General features: G+C 37.8%; 1 protein-coding gene across 1 annotated transcript in view; it reads left to right on the forward strand.

The window, feature by feature from the left end:
- adgrl3.1 (adhesion G protein-coupled receptor L3.1) overlaps positions 1-14,167 on the forward strand; it is a 190,646-nt gene that overhangs the window by 138,191 nt on the left and 38,288 nt on the right. Inside the window, exons 11-13 of the mRNA XM_051702396.1 lie at positions 500-683; positions 13,639-13,761; positions 13,848-14,053. Coding sequence (XP_051558356.1) covers positions 500-683; positions 13,639-13,761; positions 13,848-14,053 — 513 coding nt within the window. The remainder of the gene's footprint in view (positions 1-499; positions 684-13,638; positions 13,762-13,847; positions 14,054-14,167) is intronic.

Here is a 14,167-nt window from a genome sequence, read left to right on the forward strand (position 1 = left end):
AGTTGATGTTTTAATATTCCTGTGATAATATTCACAGACAAATTTAAATCTTAATATCACACCTTTTTTTTAAATGCCCTTATATTAGTTTCTGTTGCACAGTAGAAACATTTCATTTTCCTATATAGTGCTCTTATAGACCCATAAATTACCACTTGTCGTGTGAGAACCTGTGTTTGTGTGTATGTGTGTGTGATGACAGCTACTTTCATTTTCACAATGTTTCAAGCTCCCTGTGGATCTTCCCTCAGTGTGACAAGTTTATATTCCAGCACTGAGACAGATACTAGGGCTGTGTAGCTGTGTGTGTGTGTGTGTGTGTGTGTGTGTGTGTGTGTGTGTGTGTGTGTGTGTGTGTGAGAGAGTGGGAGAGAAATGGTTTATGGGAGAGGTGGGCACTTTGGGAAATTATTGTGAAGTTCAGATGTCAGAATCTGGGTGTGTCGGTGTTTAGAGGTCTTCCCTCACCTCCTCTCTTCTTCTCTCACTCTATCTGCAGGCCATGGTAGAGACGGTAAATAACCTGCTGCAGGTGAGATCTCAGACGGCGTGGAGAGAGCTGTCTGTGGCTGAGCAGCTGCGATGTGCAACAATGCTACTAGACACGGTGGAGACAGGAGCCTTCATGCTCGCAGACAACCTCCTCAAAACAGACACCATACAAGAGAGCACCGACAACATCCGTGAGTTTATGAGTCCACGCACACACACACACACACACACACACACACACACATGTCACGGAATGCAGAGACAGGACCCAAAAGCAAAGTTAAAAAGGGGTTTTATTTATAAAAATAAAAAAACAACAACATAAAGCTCCGACAAGGGGGAAAACAAATATAAACAACCCCGTAGGGGAAAAAGGTAATCCAGGGCTGGAGCAGAATGCAGTGGGGAACAGGACTGACTGGACCGGGTAGGGATGAACAGGAACGAACATACAAAAAAACAGGACCAACCAACTTGCCCAACTGGGAAACAAGCACACAAGTCCAGAAACAAGACGAACTGGCACTGGACAGCAAACATGAGGAGACAAAATAGGGAGAGAAACCAAACAGGTTAACAGGGGGCAGGTGAGGCAAATTAACTAATAATAAGCAAACAAGGAGGTGGGGTATGACGTAAGACAGAGAGACACGTGGCGATACATCGCCAAGACAATGAGGAAATATACGCTCATGCCAACCAACAAACAAGACGATGGAATGCGTAGCAACGCCAAACAAAGCGATGCCACGTATTCTCACACTAAATGAAACCTGAGCGTGTATCACGAGGCAAACACCACGCGATGCACGCAACAGGCGACAAAAACAAGACAGGACACCTGTGCGAGAGTTCGGCCACACACACACCCGACACCTTAGACCAAAGTGACCGAACCTCAGCACAACATGAAGACAGCTCGCGACCCGGGTGCGCAACGTAACACGATCTGCCGCATCCATGTTCACGAGAAACAGACAAACTATTGACGTGAGTGCATGCTGCCAAGATGACATAAGCACGAGGCACCCATGTCAATAACAGACAGACATGGAGCACAGACCGAAACCGAACCAGACAGGAAGTCAGGATCCAGACACTGTGCTCCTGACATGAAACCAGACAGACAGAAGAGCGCACGGCAAGGAATACAACCGAAACCGTGCGCTCACACAAAGACAGACAACGAAACACAAGACAGACATGGGACGATGATGCCACGGTCCTGTCAGACCAAAACCCAGACTGACAGAGTGACAGGACTGTGACACACACACACACACGCACACAAATCCATTATGTGTGCACATTTGTCATTGATCTAATCAGATTTCACCTTCGTGTTAGCGCCAGTGTCTTGGTGTTCATTCTGATTTCTCCTGTCACTAGGAGACAAAGAGCAAGTTAAACAACAGATGGATAAAGCCATTTTCTGAATATGAAATCAGACTGTTTCTGTGCACAGGCAGGAAATCCCTAAAGCTTGTTTGTGATTGGATAAGAACATTACCAGCCTATGTGATGTCATAGCGCTATTGGATAATGTTTTGTTGAGTGCAATGTGGCTATTTGGAAAATAACAATAATAATATCAAAGTTTCTTCACATACTGTAATAAATGGCAGCTACTTGCTTGAGACTTCAAAACATCCATGTAGTGGATGTTAAAAAAATAAAATCATAAAAACCGGCCTTTCCATGAACCTTCAATAATAAATATGTGTAGTGCACAGAGTTAACCATATAGAGACTCAAATAATGCAATGAACATTAACAAAATAACATCAAATGTAACATAAAACACACTAATGTACAAAATTAAAAACAAAAATAAAATGAACATAACTATTTCAAATTTTCAGTCAGATATAATCAAATGGAATCTGTCACACAGAGATTGCTGGTAACATCCTTTTACTAATTTAACAATATTTTGCTGTAAATGTACACATATTGTTTTGTTGAATATAATATAAACAGTATATGTAATTTAACTTAAAAATAAATAAATAAATAAAAATAATTAAAGAGTATGATTTAACATAATGTATCCTTTTTACTTTCAAAGTTTTTTTTTTTAGAGCATTTTATAGTAACATACATTATATGGATAATCCAGTTTATAATAATTTGTCACCATATACTGTACTTTAAAGGATTTTTTTCAATACAAGCTCAATCAGCAGCATTTATGGCAATACCAAAAAAAAACAAATTCGACTCATCGGTCCTTTTTTTAAAGAAGCAAAACAAAAAGTTACTGTGAAGCACTTACGATGGAAGTGAATGGGACCCATTTTTGGAGGGTTTAAAGGCAGAAAAGTGAAGCTTATAATTTTATAAAAGCACTTAAAGTAGTTCAAACTCATTATTTGAGCTGTAAAGTTGTTTACATTGTTATTTTTGCAGTTGTTTTTGGGTTTGTTGACATTACATTGTGATGGCAACGAAGTTGTAAAATTGGCTATAACTTTACATAGAAAAGGTTAGTTAGTGATTTTTATCACACTAAAATTCCTAAAATTATCACACGTTTATTGTTTATGTCTTGTGGCTATACTTTTGAAACAGTGAGTATTTTAATGTTTACTGATTGTTCCCATTCACTTCCATTGTAAGTGCCTCACTGTAACCCAAATTTTTGCTTTTTTTTTAAAAAAGGATGGGCAAGTCAAAATACATTTTTGTGGTAATCAATATAATGCCACAAATGCTGTTCATTGAGCTTAACTTGTATTAAACCCAGAATATTCCTTAAAGTTGTCTTTCAGTTAACTAATTAACAGGTTTTTACTGTAGTTTTTTTTTTTTTTTTTTTTAAATTGTGAACATCTTTAGTGTGCACATTCTTTTTGTCAATATTGCACTATGGTGTAAATTGTCCCTTATTTTAAAATTGTGTCATTAATGTATAGAAAATAACAAACCAAACTGAATCATTAATGCATTTCAGATTTTTTTTTTAAAGCATTGCATCATCAAAGCACAGAATCAGAATCATTTTTATAAAAAAAAATTTTTTAAAGTTCAGGGGCTTCAGGTCGCACACTTTAGTGGAAAATACACATAAATGACCTTTTTTTATTATAATTTTTTTTTTGTCAATCTATTAATATTTCTTTAAATACGCACACTTTGTGGCTAAATGTTCTATTGGATTGGGGAAATATTTTATTATATTTTTATTTTAATACTTGAATATTGAAGAATTTCACCTTTATAATGTGTAGTGTGTCATGATAAAATAAGAATTGTATGGTAATAACATGGAGGCTGCTGGCAAAAACGTACCTGTGTTTATAACAGTGTGTACGTAAACCTAATTTCTATTGTTTCTTATGTGATACTTGATGGCATACTAAACACATTATCACATTAGAGGTACACAGCAGGGACTCACAAACTAGTTTTAAGTGTAATCCAGCCAGATGTAACGAAGCGTGTCTGTGAAAAACATAAGAGCAGTTCAAACAAGGGGTCTGATACTGTCTGACTAATGCACAGGAAATCAGGTCTTATCTTGTAAAAGAGGACAGAAGTGGTCAAAATGTGTAAAGGACTGACACAAATACTTGCATGTACACATAAAGAACATGAAAGGCAAAGCATCGTTCTCTAGAGTGATGGTATTTATGATTATGGATCAATGCAACCATTCAAGCGTGACATTTGAAACTATTGCTGTGTTAATTATAGAATGCTTTAACATACTGTTTACAGCTCTCATACTGTCAGTGAGTGAAGGCAGGAGGCAGTTTCCTTCAAGCTTCTTGGGTATTAATGGGCACGCTTGAAAATGTGAGCACATGGAGCGCAATGGAATCCTATTTATAGTCAATCTTTAAACCAGTGATAAATGATTCTAAATGAAATGGGCAGTGATCATTAACATTTACATTTATTCATTTGGCAGACGCTTTTATCCAAAGCGACTTACAAAAGAGGAAAACATAAGCGAATCATCTTAAGGAGACAGTGGTATGAAAAGTGCTGTATTACAACGTTTCACTAGCATCGGAATAGCATTCAAAACAGATTAAAGTGCAACAAGGAATTTTTTTTTTTTTTTTTTAGTGACTGGTTAAGTGCTCATTGAAAATATGTGTTTTTAGCCATTTTTTGAAGACAGAAAGTGAGTCAGCTTTACGGATGGAGTTGGGAAAGTCATTCCACCAATGTGGTATGATGAAGCCGAAAGTCCAGGAAAGTGTTTTGATGCCTCTTTGTGTTGGTACAACAAGGGGACGTTCCTTAGCCGACCTCAGGCTTCTATTGGGCGCGTAGCTCGCAGAAATGATTTTAGGTATGCTGGAGCAGACCCAGTGACTGTTTTGTATGCCAGCATCAGAGCCTTGAGCTTGATACGGGCATCAGCCTGCAGCCAGTGAAGAGAGACAAAGAGTGGTGTAACATGCGCTCTCTTTGGTTGATTAAAGACCAGATGTGCTGCTGCATTCTGGATGGCATTGTAAATTCAAGTAAGTTAGTAGTAATAGTACTTAGTTCTAATAAGGACACAAGTTCATATCAGGCTTTCGTCATATGAGTAATTGATATGAAACACTTTTGGTAAGTTGACATGCAATACTATTTATTTTATTATTTATAACTATTTTAAACAGCATTTGCCAATTATTTAATTCTTCATATTATTTGATTGTTAATTTGCATGCAGCTTTTAAACAGTATTTTGCTAATTATTTAATTATTCATATGAATCATTCCTAAATGTCTTCATGTATAAATTTTTTGATTATTAATATGCATGCAGCTTTTATGACCTCATATTATTGAAAGGCTACATGGAATATTTGTTCTTTTAAAAATGCATTTGTAACACTCCAGGACCATTTAAAAGGAACTATTGAAGGCAAAAAGCACTTTTAACTGAACATCCTGATTCTGATTAAAATAAATAAATAAATAAAAAAATCCATAGACACATTGTGTCAACTTCCCATGGTTATTTATTTATTTATTTATTTATTTATTTATTTACCATTTATAATAAATATAATAATCCACCTGTGCATATGTGTTTGTTCAGATGTGACTTTCTGTGTGTGTGTTTTAACACTTTGAAGTGTGGTTCATTTATTAATTTATTTTTGTGGCTTCCTTTGCTAAGTGGAAAAATTCAGCAGGATTTTACAAGTTACATTACCTACAATATGGACTTTCCAGTGTGCATTCATATAAATTTTGCCTAAAATCTATGTCTAGACTTAAAAAAGTCCATGGACAATGTGTCAACTACCTACAATTGTGCTCAAAAGTTTGCATACCCTGGAAGAAATTGTGAAATTTTGGCATTGATTTTGAAAATATGACTGTCTTTTATTTAAGGATAGTGATCATATGAAGCCATTTATTATCACATAGTTGTTTGGCTCCTTTTTAAATCATAATGATAACAGAAATCACCCAAATGGCCCTGATCAAAAGTTTACATACCCTTGAATGTTTGGCCTTGTTACAGACACACAAGGTGACACACACAGGTTTAAATGGCAATTAAAGGTTAATTTCCCACACCTGTGACTTTTTAAATTGCAATTAGTGTCTGTGTATAAATAGTCAATGAGTTTGTTAGCTCTCACGAGGATGCACTGAGCAGGCTAGATACTGAGCCATGGGGAGCAGAAAAGAACTGTCAAAAGACCTGCATAACAAGGTAATGGAACTTTATAAAGATGGAAAAGGATATAAAATATCCAAAGCCTTGAAAATGCCAGTCAGTACTGTTCAATCACTTATTAAGAAGTGGAAAATTTGGGGATCTCTTGATACCAAGCCAAGGTCAGGTGGACCAAGAAAGATTTCAGCCACAACTGCCAGAAGAATTGTTCGGGATACAAAGAAAAACCCACAGGTAACCTCAGGAGAAATACAGGCTGCTCTGGAAAAAGACGGTGTGGTTGTTTCAAGGAGCACAATACGACAATTCTTGAACAAAAATGAGCTGCATGGTCGAGTTGCCAGAAAGAAGCCTTTACTGCACCAATGCCACAAAAAAGCCCAGTTACAATATACCCGACAACACCTTGACACGCCTCACAGCTTCTGGCACACTGTAATTTGGAGTGACGAGACCAAAATAGGGCTTTATGGTCACAACCATAAGCGCTATGTTTGGAGAGGGGTCAACAAGTCCTATAGTGAAAAGAATACCATCCCCACTGTGAAGCATGGTAGTGGCTCACTGATGTTTTGGGGGTGTGAGCTCTAAAGGCATGGGGAATTGTGAAAATTGATGGCAATATGAATGCAGCATGTTATCAGAAAATACTGGCAGACAATTTGCATTCTTCTGCATGAAAGCTGTGCATGGGATGCTCTTGGACTTTCCAGCATGACAGTGACCCTAAGCACAAGGCCAAGTTGATCCTCCGGTGGTTACAGCAGAAAAAGTTGAAGGTTCTGGAGTGGCCATCACAGTCTCCTGACCTTAATATCATCAAGCCACTCTGGGGAGATCTCAAACGTGCAGTTCATGCAAGACGACCAAAGACTTTGCATGACCTGGAGGCATTTTGCCAAGACGAATGGGCAGCTATACCACCTGCAAGAATTTGGGGCCACATAGACAACTATTACAAAAGACTGCATGCTGTCATTGATGCAAAAGGGGGCAATACACAGTATTAAGAACTAAGGGTATGCAGACTTTTGAACAGGGGTCATTTCATTTTTTTCTTTGTTGCCATGTTTTGTTTTATGATTGTGCCATTCTGTTATAACCTACAGTTGAATATGAATCCCATAAGAAATAAAATAAATGTGTTTCGCCTGCTCACTCATGTTTTTTAAAAATGGTACATATATTACCAATCCTCCAAGGGTATGCAAACTTTTGAGCACAACTGTATGTTCAAATATCATTCCCCCTTTCTCTCACTTTGTTATAAATTAAATGCAAAAGCCTATAAATAAAAAATAAAAAAACATGCTGAACTTGCTCTATCATTCACACACTCACAGAAATGCAGTGACAAATTATGTCTCACACTCATGTGCCCACACACACACCGACATGCATAACCAAGACATTAATCAAAACACGATAATGACATTTCAGAGCTGAAACAATCACTCAAAACAATGAACTCTCTCACACACACACACACTCTAACACAAAGGCAGGAAGGTTTACAGCAGACAGAGAGAGGTGGTGAAAGAATAGGAAGTAAGCGAGGGAATCAGTGGCAAAGATGTGAAATGTAATAAGGGAGGACATGAGAACAGCAGGAAGAACAATACTAAGGAGGAGACAGAATGAACGGGACATTACCAGAGACAGCAAGAGAAAGACGGACAAACGCAGCACAGATGGAAAAGAGAGGATGAAAGGGTGAGGAAGAGAATAAATGAGAGAAAACAAAAAGATAGGAAAGAGAATATGGGGAGGGGGGAGGATGGCGATCATAGATCCATGCTAACCGCTCTATTCTGCTCCAGTGCTTTCACAGTGCAAAGGGGGAAATTTATCGTTCCTGGCAAACAGTTTATCCACCATTCCACCACTCAAGGCCAGTTCACATGCATCTCGTTTGAGAGAAATAGCTCTCCATGGGATTCCCCTCTAGCCTCGCTTTTTTCCCCCCCTTTGTGAATTTCATAATTCGTGTTTTTTCTTTTTGGCATTTGAGCGTCTCCCTTAGCCTTGATGTTTTTACATGGCGGATGTTTCGGAGGGTTTCGTCAAAGGATAAGTGATATCAGAAAACATCCTCTGACATGTGTGATTCTAACATACACAAAAAACATGAGATGTGCACTTATGCAACTGTATGTATCTGTATGTAGCCACAAGAGCCTGTGCGTTACATTGATTTGACCACTTTTAAAGGGTGTTCTTAGGCATGACGTGAAGTGGAATGCCTAAACCCTTCCTTAACCATGGTAAAATGGACTCGAATGGCTTTTTGTGTTCATGAAATCTGGCACAAGCACTACAATAAATTACATTAATGTTAAGTAGAGAGTTACGTTTATTATTGATAATTTTCGGAATAAACAATTAGAGTGCCTGCCCACTTTTTCAGCCATCTTGGTTCCAGAAGTATTTTTCCCATTAATTTCTTCCATAGGGATTTAATAAAATCCTTCTTAAAAATCCCATTCTAACCCTGATAGCACACGTACATCACCCAGACGTCTATTTGATATGTGTTTACATCTGGAAGATGTATTTTTTAAGTAGTTTGCTCATCTGCAATTCATCTATAAGATGTACACTGATCAGCCACAATATTAAAACCACCTGCCTAATATTGTGTAGGTCCCCCTCGTGCCGCCAAAACAGCGCCAACCTGCATCTCAGGATAGCATTCTGAGTTGCTATTCTTCTCACCACAGTTGTAAAGAGCGGTTATCCGAGTTACCGTAGACTTTGTCAGTTTGAACCAGTCTGGCCGTTCTCTGTTGACCTCTCTCATCAACAAGGCATTTCCGTCTGCAGAACTGCCACTCACTCGATGTTTTTTGTTTTTGCACCATTCGGAGTAAATTCTAGAGACTGTTGTGTGTGAAAATCCCAGGAGATCAGCAGTTACTGAAATACTCAAAGCAGCCCGTCTGGCACCAACAGTCATCCATGCGATTATCTAGTCAGCCAATCATGTGGCAGCAGTGCAGTGCATAAAATCATGCAGATATGGGTCAGGAGCTTCAGTTAATGTTCACATCAACCATCAGAATGGGGAAAAAAATTTATCTTCAGTGATTTGGACCATGGCATGATTTTTGGTGCCAGACGGGCTGGTTTGAGTATTTCTGTAACTGCTGATCTCCTGGGATTTTCACACACAACAGTCTCTAGAATTTACTCCGAATGGTGCCAAAAACAAAAAACATCCCGTGAGTGGCAGTTCTGCGGACGGAAATGCTTTGTTGATGAGAGAGGTCAACAGAGAATTGCCAGACTGGTTCAAACTGACAAATTCTACAGTAACTCAGATAACCACTCTGTACAATTGTGGTGAAAAGAATAGCATCTCAGAATACTTTGATATAATAAAATAGCAGGGTCATAAAGTCATAAACAGCCATAGTATCTGTGATTTGTGAAAGTGAATAAAACGCACAGTTGTTGTTGTGTCAATTTCACCAGGAAACTGCAGAAAAACATATTAAGCGGCACATAAAACTCATTTTGCTAAAATGTAGTTATTGTTACATTCATTCTATGAGACTAGGTTGCATTTTTGACTTCCGGAACCAGACTGTTGTGCTTTATTCTTCTGGCAAGTAATATAGTTCATTATCCTAACGGTAGGCTGTTTACAGTTTCCAAGCAACATAGCAATTTGCCGCATTTATATAGAATGGTGCAGTAACAGGTCTGCATTTATCTGCATTTTGCAAAGACTTTAAAACATGGCTCATTCAATGAGAATTAAGAGTTGTAACCATCCGATTTATATAATGTATGTTACAGTATGTCTTTTACGTAAGACTTAATCAAGAAATGAATATTCAGAACTTCCTAGAGTGAGCTAAAATCCTTTCAGTAAAAAAAAGTTTTGTTTTCTTTAATCATTGTTCTTCATTTTATCTTGAATCTCAAATCTTAGCCGAAAGCTAATCTTAATCTCGCAGACAAAATCTATTATCTGTTTATTCAAACGAGAAACTTATTTCTCCTCGCCTTCTCTCTCTCTCTTCCTCTATCTCTCCCACTCCTTTTTTTATCATCTTTTTTACATCTGAGCTTGTTCTTATTAAATGAATGTGTAGACTAAAGAAAATAGGGAATATGTTGGAAATGGCTTCTTTTTTTAAGACAGAATGCAGATGTTGTCATATTTAGATGAACAAAGATGCTCTGTAAATACAAAGATAATCTCTTTAAAACAGAATACCAGTAAAAAGATCAAAACAACTTTTTATGTTTTCAATATAGCATGTTTATAGATTACACTCGTATATGTGTCTGTGTGTATTTCGGCGCAGAGTTTTCTATGAAGACTAGATTCAGCTAATTAGGTTAGCACAGAGCACCCCTGCAGCCTGTGTGTGTGTGTTTGTGTATGTGTGTATCTGCTTTGAAGGCACCATATCTGCTGTGCAGTGCTTGAAGTGCTTTATACAACTGGGCCGTTCTGTTCCTTATGGATCTATCTCTCTCTTTTTCTCTCTGTCTCACACACACAAACTGTATTCCTCTGATCATTACCCTTGGGAGTGTAAGTTTATTCCTAGGTTTTCTTCTGGGAGTTTTCTATTTTGGTGATGCTTTTCCCAAATGGTGGAGATTTGGCTTTTATATGTTTCAGTTGATCATGGTATAAATATGGGGGGGGGGTGATATTACTTGCTTGTTTTGATTATTGGGGGGGGGGGGTACCTCCCCCCACCCATCCCAATCTGCGCCCTTGCTTTTCCCAGACCAAAATCAGTGTCTAGCAGGTAATCTGTGTTGCGTTCAACTTTAAGGCATGTCTGAGGAGTTAGATCCACTCCATATCTGTCAGAAGTTCAGGGATTCAGTCTTTTCTAGATCAGAATGTACAATATGTTATATCTCATCCAAGAACTAGCGAAGAAACTTGCTCCATCTGACTTATATAATTACAACTCATCTCAGGAACATAATTTTGATTATTACAGAGGTATGGTGCAATGTAGTTTGTAAATAAATTACTGTATAATGATCACAGAAAATGATAATTTTTTAAATAGGATCAGAAGGATGTTCATAATTTGTCTTAAATAAGGTTTTTATCTGGTTTGAGATTTAGCTGCATACTGTATTTCATAAAGTGCACACTTGCGCTCGCACACACACAGATACAAAGCTGTATTTTTCTGTACTTTATATTACAAACCTGTGCGGAAAATTACATAAACCGCCTGTAGCTTGGCCTAGAGACCACCCGCTGATATGAGGAAAATTATTTTAATAAAGCTCACACACACTCACAGATGCGTGCACACAAAGATTCAGATGTGATTTAAAGATGTATAACTTCATAACACTGCTGTTGTATAACTCATCGCTCCCTCCAGGGAACTGTAGACTTCACATGCTGGTGTGATAAACCACATTCACGCATACACACACATACTTTCATGTCTCAAAGTGAATTTATATAGCTATTTGGCCAGCTAAAGGTGTCTTTCATCCTAACTCAATAAATAAACTTTGCTGACAATGCTGTGGCTTAAGCACATACTGTATAATGAAGGATTTATAGACCCTGTTGGATATATTTATGAGTTCCACATTTCTACACAAACACTGATTTGTGCACACAAACATGTTTATTTTTCCTTTTTCTGATTAATTCATAAATCTTCACATCTCAAGGCTGTCATTATTGTCACCCTCATGTTGCTCCAAAACTGTATGACTATTTTTTTATTCGGTGGAACACAAAAGATGTTAGGTAGAATGCTAGCCTCAGTCACCATTCACTTTCATTACATCTTTTTTTCTATACAATAAAAGTAAATGGTGACTAAAGCAAGCATTCTGCCTAACAAGAAAATTCATACTGTTTTGGAACACATTAAGGTGAGTAAATTATTACAGAACTTACATTTTTGGGTGAACTTTCCCTTTAGGGAATATCAAAAAATGTGTTTCTAGACATTCATTAACTTTCTACTTTTGTTAAAGGTGCACTCAGTAATTTTTTCCTGATTATAAAAGTTGTACTACTTAAAGGTGCTGAAGGCAAAAAAATAAAAAATAAATATGGAATGGTATGCAGAAAATGTTCCTACTCCCTGAAAGATATCACTGAAATAAGTGTCTGAGATATCTCACCGGTCCCTGTGACAGCTCTAGACTCTGTAAACAGCAAAAAAAATAAATAAATACAATTGTCCACGGGCCACGGTCTTTCTGCTTTCTGCCTGTCAATCATTTTGGGTGTTCACAAAATTTTGTAGTTGAAGCGGATCATTGAGGCTTAATGCCATATTCAGATTCATAATATTTATCAGTTGAAGGTGCTATTTTGCTACTGTTGTGTTTGACAACTGTGGGTCACGGCTCTTCTGATTGGTGTTGGTCTTAAAGGAATAGTTCACCCAAAAATGGAATTCTCTCATCATTTACTCACTCTCTGTATTCAGTAGTGATATGATAGGTGTGGGTGAGAAGTCCTTTTTTACTATAAATCTCCACTTTCACTTTCACATTCTGTCACATTCTAAAGGTGAAAGTGGAAGTGGAAGTGGAGATGTATGTTAAAAAAGGATTGAAATATTGATCTGTTTCTCACCAAAAGCGATTGCATCACTTCAGAACACATATATTAAACCACAGAGTCATATGGATTACTTTTATGCTGCCTTTAAGTGATTTTTGGAGCTTCAAATGTGTGCCCACCATTCACTTGCATTGCATGGACCTACAGAGCTGAGATATTCTTCTAGAAATCTTTGTTTGTGTTCAGCAGAAGAAAGAAAGTCATACACAAGTGGGAAGGCATAATAGTGAGTAAATGTTGAGAGAAATTTCATTTTTGGGTGAACTAACCCTTTAACGCTATCTTTGCTATACGGGTTTTGGAGAGAGGGGGGTGGCTTATTCAACGGCTCAGTCTCGTGGAAGTTAGAATGGCTAAAATCGCTAACAGCACTTTTAATCCATCAATGAAAGTGCCCAATAACAGTGTGGTTACTAAGCGAGTAGTGTTTGGCTATTCATGTGATCCTAAAATGGCAGCCCCCATGAGGGGACCCTCTCCATGTAGATTTAAACAGCTTTGATAAGGTTACTGATATGACTGGAGTCATTATCTCATGTGAGTGGTCATGATTTTATACATATGTTTCAAAATAAGTAATAATTTCTTAAATTAATCATGGCTGACTGTGAATAGAGAATTTCTACAAATGCACCGGTAACTGAAAACTCCAGGCCTCTAAGTGTCAGTGTCCAAGACAACATGTATAACAAATTACTGAGTGCACCTTTAAAAGAGCATGTTAAACATGTAATAGAGCATGCTAAACATGTTTTAAAAGAATCCTTTTTATTTCATCTTTTTTTAATGCAAATTATCTGATTTTTAACTGCACTGCTAAAAAGATATACAGTATGACTACTTTATGATGCTGTGACTGGTGTAATACCCCTCCATTATGATAGGAGGCAGTGTCTGATTATTATTATGTCTATATATTTTGCAGAACTGGAGGTGGCACGTCTGAGTACAGATGGCAGTCTGACTGATCTAAGTTTCCCTCAGTCTGGACTAACAGGCAACTCCATCCATCTCTCAGCCAACACACTAAAACAACAAGGACGCAATGGTAAACTCTCAATTTCCATCTGTCTTTGTCTTCGAGGTCTTCTGGCACTTGAAAGGCTGACTGTTCTTTTCTGTTGTATTCCTCAGGTGAGATCCGCTTGGCACTGGTTCTCTATAAGAATCTGGGCCAGTACTTGTCCACGGAGAATGCTAGCGTGAGGCTGAGCAGTGAAGCGGCCTATCCAAACCATTCCCTGATAGTCAACTCACCTGTTATTACCGCAGCCATTAATAAAGACAGTAACAAAGTCTACCTATCTGAACCTGTGGTCTTCACTGTCAAACACATACAGGTAGTACAAACACTCACATCTCCTCCTTTCAGAGCCTGTTAGTTTCATTTGACCTAATCTGATGTAGTGGCATGTGGTGTACTTGAAATGAGGAGGCACTTTCTCTTCTCAGCA

Source organism: Myxocyprinus asiaticus, chromosome 7, assembly GCF_019703515.2.
Source record: "Myxocyprinus asiaticus isolate MX2 ecotype Aquarium Trade chromosome 7, UBuf_Myxa_2, whole genome shotgun sequence".
Taxonomy (NCBI): Eukaryota; Metazoa; Chordata; class Actinopteri; order Cypriniformes; family Catostomidae; genus Myxocyprinus; species Myxocyprinus asiaticus.